The 9,752-nt window shown below is 35.3% G+C and overlaps 1 protein-coding gene across 2 annotated transcripts in view; it reads right to left on the minus strand.

Annotated features, from left to right (window-relative positions):
* Positions 1-258: 258 nt before the first annotated feature.
* ZDHHC17 (zinc finger DHHC-type containing 17) overlaps positions 259-9,752 on the minus strand; it is an 84,272-nt gene continuing 74,778 nt past the window's right edge. Inside the window, exons 13-17 of one of the 2 annotated variants that reach the window (XM_003783399.3) lie at positions 7,266-7,359; positions 6,426-6,509; positions 4,851-5,008; positions 4,182-4,276; positions 259-3,072 (exon numbers count right to left, since the gene is read on the minus strand). In XM_003783399.3, coding sequence (XP_003783447.1) covers positions 2,934-3,072; positions 4,182-4,276; positions 4,851-5,008; positions 6,426-6,509; positions 7,266-7,359 — 570 coding nt within the window. In that variant the 3' untranslated portion in view covers positions 259-2,933. The remainder of the gene's footprint in view (positions 3,073-4,181; positions 4,277-4,850; positions 5,009-6,425; positions 6,510-7,265; positions 7,360-9,752) is intronic. The other variant, XM_023509287.1, reaches the window with a different exon arrangement.

Raw genomic sequence — 9,752 nt, forward strand, 5'->3', positions numbered from 1 at the left:
CATACACACGGAATTGGAATTTTTTTTTTAGTATGCTAGCACCACCTTTGACATTTGCGAATTCCTACGGCCTTATGCCATGTGACTCCTAGTTAGCTGATCAGGATCTAAGAGAAGACTCTTGTCATATTATAGGAACCACTACCGTGGTTCAGCACTTTCCTAAAGTAAACTGAGTGAAATCATAAACAAGCACACACTTAAGAGTCAGTATTTATTCTGATTAATATTTTACAAAATTTTGACAGATTTAATTTATGTAAGGAGAGCTAATTTATTAAACACTTTACAGGTTTTTCTTTCCACAGAGTAACACGGTAAGTAGCAAAATAATACTTGGCACAGTTATAAATAAAGAAAATATAAAATAAAAATATCCATAGCTTAAGTATAATGATGCTGTTTTACACTTATTAATATTTCAAATAAATTCCTGGAAACAACAAAAATACGAACAAAAAAACTCCAACGAAGTAATTCATGTTCAGAGCTGAGAATTAAGTTCCTATCTGCTAAAAGTATCCAATTAAGCTGATATGAACTAGTCCCAAAAGGTTCACCATCATACACAACTTTAGAACTGGATTTAGTTGGTTCTATACACAGGACTTACCAAAATATTATGAGATGGCACAGGGCAGCATGGCTAGCTCCTGACCATCTGACCGTTTAAGTGACAGATTTCACTGGTACTGTGAGATGGTTAATCCTGAAACATTCACATTGCTAAAATTTTCCATGTAGTTTCTAGAGGTTTTTGTCTCCTTAACCAAAAAACATTTCTTTTGTACTGAAAAGAATGTTGTACCACAGAGAAAGAACATGGTAACCCCATTCTTATCCAGACTCTGAAAAAACCACCGTAGTCTCCAACTGTTGATAAAAATGTATTTGATAAAAATTGCAACTGAGTCTTCATGTGAAGTGGCTCAAAATACAAAAAATTAAAACAAATTCTAGCATTGTATAAATAACTTTGAATTTAAAAATTATCTAAAATTTCCCCCAATTAGTAGTCAAAACTAGCAGATACATTTGTAACGTTAACCAATTTTTTACATTCTATGACAAAATGGCACAATGCTACTGCCACCCACACCCATCTCTTCCCTTTTCAAAAATAAAGTACATATGCCAATTTTCTAATATTAAAACACTCACATACACTAAGGGTAATCTTTTATGATGTGTGAATTATAGTCAAAGAAACTACTATATAAAAATGGTATTCGGAAATACTGAACATCAACTATATACATCTTCACTGCTCCTCTTACTAAGGCCAGGGGTGGGTATACCACTAGATGCTTTAATACCTGTGGTCTGCGTTTTACAGAGAATACTAATTTTACCAAGCATCAGACATGCAGTGAACTTGCAGGGTATAATGCCTATTAACAGCAATTTTGAACATCACTAGAAGCTCATTAGTTATCTCCCTTTTCTTTTTGGTTGGATAAAATGAAATGAGCAGCTTTAAAAACACTCAACGTCAGACACAAAGAGAAAACTATTTGGGTAAATTATTTACATAGAGATACATTCTTTACACTGGTCTAGATCTGTTATCAGGCTGACCACCCTTCCCGGCCCCTCTCCCCCCCCATTCCCTCTCACAGGCTTCCCACAGGTTGCTCGAACCACAGTTTGCTACGACACGTAAGATGACCAACCCAGTCTCACTCTGTGAACAGCAGCCATGGAGGCAGCGACCAGCAGCTCACCGTGAAGGTGTGGAAATGCTGCGACACAAGTTCATCAGTGCATCACAGTTAACAGTGAGAACATCTTTCTGCAATCATTTCAGAAAGAATAAATTTCAAAACAGATTCGATAATAGAAAAATGGAAATAATCTTGGGGATTAAATTCTGCTTTCTGACAGGTCATTTTTTAGAAACCAGACTATACCAATAGCTTTTCTTCTAGTCACATGTTGTACAGAGATCATGCTCTACCTGTATACAAACTCCATTATTTTGTCTATAATTTACTTTGCAGTTCAGAATTTAAAAAGAAGTATATCCATTCATCTCCGTTACTGAGAATTTTGCATTATTCTGCCTTTTCTTGAAAATATCACCTTGACACTTTTTAAAAATGGGCCTGTTTGAACATCAAATTAAATTCTAATTTATGCTTCACTGGAGAGTATCTGCTAGTGTACATTCTATGTGGTGTATCATGCACTTAGTAGGGCTTTTAAATTTGAACAAAATAATATAACTTACTATACTCATGCAAGTGCTTCATTATCAGACCATAAAACCTCAGAACAAGGTTACTACAAATTATTTCACTTAACTAGAAATATATTAGCACTGCTCAACAGCTGATAGGAACAAAATATTGTGAGCACATTTTATTGTGAACATTATTTTCTTGTGCCTTGGAAGACACATTACAGTAGATCCCTAATAAAACCACATGATTTTCATCACAGTATTTACATGTACATTCTAAAATGTACATAATACTAATCAATCAATGTAAGATAATCCTCCTGGAATGAGATGCAATACTTTTTAACAGACTGCATCATAAAATTTAGTCATATCGCATAAATTTAGTTTTAATTAAAATAGAACATTTCTGATCAGTATCCCATGTCTGTTGAAAGAACAAGTTCACCCACTTTTCATGAAAAATACTATGAGAACAAAACCAAAACGGTGAGTACATTGTGAATTCCCACATTCAGAACCATTAAAATTCCTTTTATGATCTTTATTCTTCCCAGAAATGGCAGTGTGTTCTGTCCATGTTTACTTTTGTTAATAAAAATGTTGAAAAAAAAAGACCATTAAATTTACTGTTAGCCCTACACATAGCATGCTCTTGCTCAAAGGCTGTGGATTCGAGTGTGAGAGAGACACGGACAGACACAATTTTCAGGCACCACGCAGCAATATGCTTCATAGGATAAAGATGTTGCTACACAAGCTGGTACCCAGATCCTGATATTTGGTCATATTCTATCGTATACTGCCTGGTCCAGTCCACAATAACAGGGCGAAAGAGGCCACAGCATCGAAATTCAAAGAAGTCTATAATATTCCTTACACATCCGTGGCTAGAAATGGCCCCCCGAAAAGAACAAAAAGAAAAAAATGTCAGTTAGTACAAGTGACTTAATACCTATGTTCAATCTAATTTTAGTGTTAAATATATTTTTCGAGAATTAAAAACTCAGGATACTTGCAAGAAAGATCCAATCTGTAACTCTACGAAATATATATGAATTTATGTTTCTGCACTTCTCAGAGGTCAACACTAATTTTTTTTACTCTTTTGCTAACTTAAGGGGCTACACAATTAAATTTTAAAGTTATTCAAATTCACATTTACTTCATTCCTATGCCTTATGGAGTTTTTGTTACAAATCTTTCTTGACTGGTGGCTCTTTTGCAAGAAGCCAAACTACCTCCAAAATTGGGAAAGAAAGAAAAAGAAATACGAATTATAAATAGCATGACCTTGGCAGTGGAGCTAGGAATAACAATTTAGAAAAAGAAATGTCACAGACAAGTTCATGGAATTTTAGGACTTCAATAACACATTTGGAAAAACAATCAGTTTTATATCCGATATAATTATTGTACCTATGGAAGAATTATCAAAACTGCCCAACTGACTCCCTTTGTTTTTATTTATAAAGTCTGCTTCTTTTCTGCAAGTATGCAATAGTTACTATCACTGTAAAAACTTGAGGGTTGACCCTACTGTTTCAAAGCACCAGTATTTCCTGCCAGTAATAGTAGTTCTTTATGGCAGCAGCTCTCAGAGAGCAGAAGATTTTGTGTTAGAGAGAGCTTACCTCACTAGGGTAAGCCTGTTATGTTATATACCTCCCCAAAACACACAAATGCAAATTTACAATTAAAAAAAAAAAATATATATATATGTATATATATATACACACAGACACACATATATAAAGAGGTGTCATGAATCTGTTATGGTGTCATATTGAGTGAACCAATGCTATTTCTGCAGAACTCTTAAATTCCGCAGGATTTAAAAGCCATTTTACATACAGTGAAGTAAAAGAAATATCCCCTATTTCATATACCACTGCTACAGATGATATTTCTCTTAGATGTATTCACAAGACAATTACTGAGTCTGGTTAATAATTATTTGTATGACAAAAGAGAAATTAAATTGATAAAATGCACATACTTGAATGGGCTTTCGATAGATGTTGTTGTGACTTTAAAGTGCTTGTATCTTCTGGCATTCATTCTCTCATTTGTGGTGATACCTAAACATGATATCTATGAGGTAAGAAAAAGCAGACCATTACTCTTTCTGAATATTTAATGTAAAAACAAGCTAATTCTCAAAAGGATTAGCATGCAGAAAAAAAAAATAAAGTATGTTTTTGGTTTTCCATTAAGATCATCAATGACAGTTTGTATTTGAGAACAGGTTACTTAGCATAATGCATGTAGACAGACAGACCCTGTATCCAGACAATTTCTCCATTAGCCACTTTTAGAAAGTACAGTTAAAATATCCTTACTCTTAAAAAGCTTTTGAATAAATATTGACATCTGTAAATAAAATACAGTTAAAATAAAATTAATGGCATCATCAATCTAAGCTCATATAGATCATGAATTTGACTCAAGAATAACGAAAATTTTGTTGAGAGAAGTACTAAAAGTTCTAACAGAAGAGGAAGGAATAGAAGAGGGCAGTAGAAAGGAAAGGGAAACGTAAATTGAAACAAATTAATCCTTGAAAAGCAGGGATGGCTAGGCAGAGAATACGCTACCACCTCTCATATTGGCAGGGATGAGAATTTTCAGCTGGTGCACTAAGGAACGAAAGCACACCTGCACATACCTGGTACATCTGACACATGAGTAAGACAGCCACCCACATGAAATGAAAAACGCTGTTCAGAAACATCCAAAACATCCAAGGAGAACACGTGGCGATTTGCGTGATATACGTCCAAAATCCATCCTTGGTGTAAGTGGTCTCGCAGTGCAGCCCCCAGTCTAAACCAGAAGTACTCACGTTACTCAGCACCCCTCAAGTACCTCACACAGACATCTGTGCTGGCACCCTTAGAAAGCACAGCCTAACAGTCTAGATTTAGCTGATAACATTCAGTTATCTATAAAAATATTACTGTATCTTAAGGATGGTCATATTCGATTGGTACTACATACACACAATATTTTTTAAAAAACATCTTCTTTACACAAAGATAAGAGGATATACATGGTGAGATTTCTGTGTGTTGGGGAGGTATATAACATAACAGGCTCCCCCTAGTGAAGCTTTATCTAATACAAAATCTTCTGCTCTCTGAGAGCTGCTGCCATAAAGAACTACTGTTATGCCAGGAAATACTTTTCTCTTTCAGAAATGTTGGATCAGAAATTTAGTCAAGCTGTTTGACCAAATCTATCCATCTCTATTTTAGGAAGTAGTTTCCTTTTGATCATTAGGGCAATAACACCGATTATTTTTAAATCTATAGGGTTAAGAGAACCAGAAAATCAGCTTTCCAAGATTTAGTTCTTAAACCAGGATCTAATACATCTTTATGCTAAGCATAAAGCATTTCAAGTAGTATCGTGATTTAAACTCTTTTCAGACTGTGGTCTTCGTGCAATAAAAACCCATTATTTCTTCTAAGGTACTCAATCCACATGATTGAATGAAGGACAACTTATCCTGAAAAAGGTACCTTCTGATATATATTAATATTCTCTAATAGGCAACAATTATACCTTACTTTTCAAAATATTTCAAGTTCTGTGCCAACTTTATTTTCCCAACTATTTGGAAAGAAAGAACAACTAGCACAACCACTGATCTATAAACTACTAGAGTGAAAGACACCGGTCTATGTTACCCAGAAGCTTTTCAAAGCCTGTTAAACCAACATACTTTCTCAAAGAACACAATATTAAAAGGCAGTTAGGCTCACTGCCCATAGCTCGGTGAGTATGGCACCTGCCACATACCCCGAAGCTGGCAGGTTTGAGCCCGGCCCAGGCCTGCTAAACAACAATGACAACTGCAACCAAAAAAAGAGCTGAGCATTGTGGCGGGTGCCTGTAGTCCCAGCTACTTGGGAGGCTGAGGCAAGAGAATCACTTAAGCCCAAGAGTTTGAGGTTGCTGTGAGCTGTGACGTGGCACTCTACTGAGGGTGACATAGTATGACTGTCTCAAAAATACATAAATAAATAAATGGTAGTTAACTGATAATCACTGTTTGCTTATACTAAATGTTGAACATATCTGATAGATCTGTATCTATTTACTTTTTGTTCTTTTTAAGGTGTCCCAAACCATATTTTAGTTAGGTTTTTATCACTTTAATAATTTGTTAATATGGTAAGTAAAATCTGAGTGTGCAAACATTTATGTTTTAAGAAGGCAAAAAACTAACTGTACTCACAAGAAATACAACCATAAATCATCCAGCAGATCATAAAAAGCAGGAAGAACAGGTAGCCCATGAAGTACCTGTGGTTGCCCGCACCTGGAGAGCAACATAAAGCCATTTTCTTTTAACCTGAGAAAAAACAACTGGTAATACACCTTTGAGGGGTAAGCCACGTAACGTGTGATACAACTGGGACAATAACCACATACATTACTTTATAAAATGGTTTTCAAGAAAATAAGTATTTTAATAAAAATCTTAAAATAATAATGCCTATAATTACACACAAAGATGTGATGGCTGAAAAGATGTTGATTCTGAAGGCAAAGGAGTCCCCAAAACTGCAATTCTGACTTTAATCCTATTCTTTCCTTTTTGAGGATTTAAGCTAACCCTACTTTCTCTTTGATTTTACAAACTTTATAATTCAAATTTTCAAAGGCTTCTCCCCAGTAGACTTCCATAATCTTCGTAATGTTTCCTTTGTCACCTCATGATCTCCAGGGCTGGGTCTCAGACCTCCGTTACCACGCCGCTCCTCTACACCAGGGTGCATAAACTCTCATCAGCCATTCCTCTGGGTCGCTACATACAGTACTTCAAATATCACTGCCTTACTTTCTCTAGTTTAATTAAAAATCAGTATTATTTACCTCCTGTCAATTTCATTGTTACCCAGAGGAGAAAGCAGGGCAAGCAGGTACCAGAGAGAACTGACAGAGAAAGGACATGGCAAGACTGCTCGCATCTTACAGGAATAAGCTTTTCACTATCAATTTATTACTGTACTTTATTAGTTACCTAAAGTAACATAAATGAACACCATATTTAGAAATGTCTAGCGTAACTTACCTACACAGTTACCCACCCATGGGCAATGATGATCAAATTTCGCTATGCAGCGGTTGCACACACCACAATGTTTGGACCTCACTGGTTTCCGTATCTGTTAATAGGCACGTTAAAGGATTTATTTAAGACACTATTCTAAGAGAGAAAAGACATTTATTTTGACAAAACACAATTATCAAAAAACCCCCTATATTTAAAAAGCATTATACCAATGTTTCCAAATGAATGAATTCAAACAAAAATAACTATTGTTTTCTTTAATGAAATTTCAACTACAACCACAAAAACTAAAAGGATAAGGTTACTCCAGAATATAAACTCTTGAGAATGAAAGAGAATCATCAATTTACAAAAATAACTAAGAATTAAAAACCAATTTGATATGATGAATGACACTACACATACGTCACATCCCCTAAATTTCTGAATAAAAACATCACTTTGCAGACTTCTATATTATGTCTCATTATTAATAATTAATAGTCATGATACTGTGGTTGCTATTAAATAAAATGAAATTGTTCCTTACTAAAGGGAAGGTCAGAAGTGAATAAAAGAGGCTTTCGAAATCATTAACAAAATACTTATCTTTCCCGAATTAACAAATCCATCAAGAAACAATAAGCACCCTGTTCCCCTCCTAAGATCTCAGATGAAGCATTTTCCCTGCTGAAATGTATGACTGTATCTAAGAAAGCAGAACATGCTTAAGAGGTTTAGATAATCACTATTGCATAAACAAAAAAACACAAATTTTTCATTCTTCAGCTCTTTACAGGGAATAAAGAATTCACATTTATGATGTCTGTTTTAAGTGTTTTTACCCTACATTACTCCAAATCAGCCAAGTGAATACAAACACTCAACGCTGATCTCCAAGTGTTGGCAGGCCCAGTGCCGGGTATGTGGTAAGAGCTAGAGTTACTAACTCATGCCAGAAAAAACTTACAATACCCTTCACTGGAGTTTCAGCAAAAGCACTGCCATTTCCTCATTAGTTTGCATAAGGTTATATACTATAAAACAGGTAAGAGGTATAGGTGGAGTGTGCAATTCTTACATTTACCAAAACAATCTGTGAGCCTACGACAGGGGAAGTGATTCTTCACCATAGACGTGAGCCTAAAGCTACTAAGGGCAATGCAGTGGGATGTATCAAGCGACTTCTACCCTCACTTCCAACCTTCAACTATGTTTTCCCTTTGGGCAACACTAGTTGAAAATCTGTACAATAACAGACTGACCAGTTAAGGGGTGGTATGTCTCCAGATTCCTCAACCTGTCTCCTTGGTTGACTTACAAAGTAATTCATTTAAAAAAAAAAAACAAACTCTACTACATGTGTCTGTTTATCAAAGTGAAATATTCCCATGTAACAACAACTACCTCTTATCAATTTGAATCATTTTATAATAGGATATGCTCTTTATTTTATAACAAGAAATTATTTATCTAGAAGTACATGGCTGATAAAATAGCTACACTATGATGACAAAAATAGTCTTGTTCTTGCCATATTGACTGCATGATGAAATGAAACTGCTGTCTCTACTGAGTGACCACATAAATAATTTGCCACATGGCAAGGATATCAGTGCTACATACTTAACTCTGGGGAACAGAATATTAGTTCCACAGAACAGCAGCATATCAAACATTCTGCAGGTTAAGCAAAGAACATCAATCCTATAAATTACCCACTTGTAAAGCACACAAATAAAAGTCCTATAACATAATGTCTGAACATAAAAAGAATCCAGTCAGTATCCTAAAAGTTGATATCAAAAGTAAAGCAGTATATACTTTGAATATTCAAATTCATAACTGGTCAAGTAACATTAAGTTAAATAACCTAAAAACAATTTATGAAACGAGAATTCTGTTTCAAAAACTCACTCAATAATCATGAACTAAGTCAATCTTGTTAACCAAATGCTAAGACATTAGCTCACTTGCAGTATATAATTTAAAGGAATGAAAGAGCATTTAGTTTCATGTATGATTTGGGGATATTTCAGTTTCCATGTAGAAATGGAACATGACTTAACCACTGTGGCAGCCTATAAATAACAAAATAGTCTTCTGTTGAAAACTAGTATGTATAATAAAATAAACAACATCAGTATTACTATACCTAACTCCATAAATAAATACCACTTAATTTCATGTATATCTTTCCCTACAGACCTGCTGAAGATGATCACTTTAATAATGTTAAAATACAGTGGCACCCGCAGCTCAGTGAGTAGGGCGCCAGCCACGTATACCAATGCTGGCGGGTACGAACCCAGCCTGGCCAGCTGAAGTCAACGACAACTGCAACCAAGAAACAGCTGGGCATTGTGGTGGGCACACCTAGCTACTTGGGTGGCTGAGGCAAGAGAATCACTTAAGCCCAAATAGTTTGAGGTTGCTGTGAGCTATGATGCCACAGCACTCTACCGAGGGTGACACAATGAGAATGTCTCAAAAAAAAAAAAAAGAATA

This window comes from Otolemur garnettii, unplaced genomic scaffold (genome assembly GCF_000181295.1).
Source record: "Otolemur garnettii isolate 467f Iridium unplaced genomic scaffold, OtoGar3 scaffold00007, whole genome shotgun sequence".
NCBI classification, from domain to species: domain Eukaryota; kingdom Metazoa; phylum Chordata; class Mammalia; order Primates; family Galagidae; genus Otolemur; species Otolemur garnettii.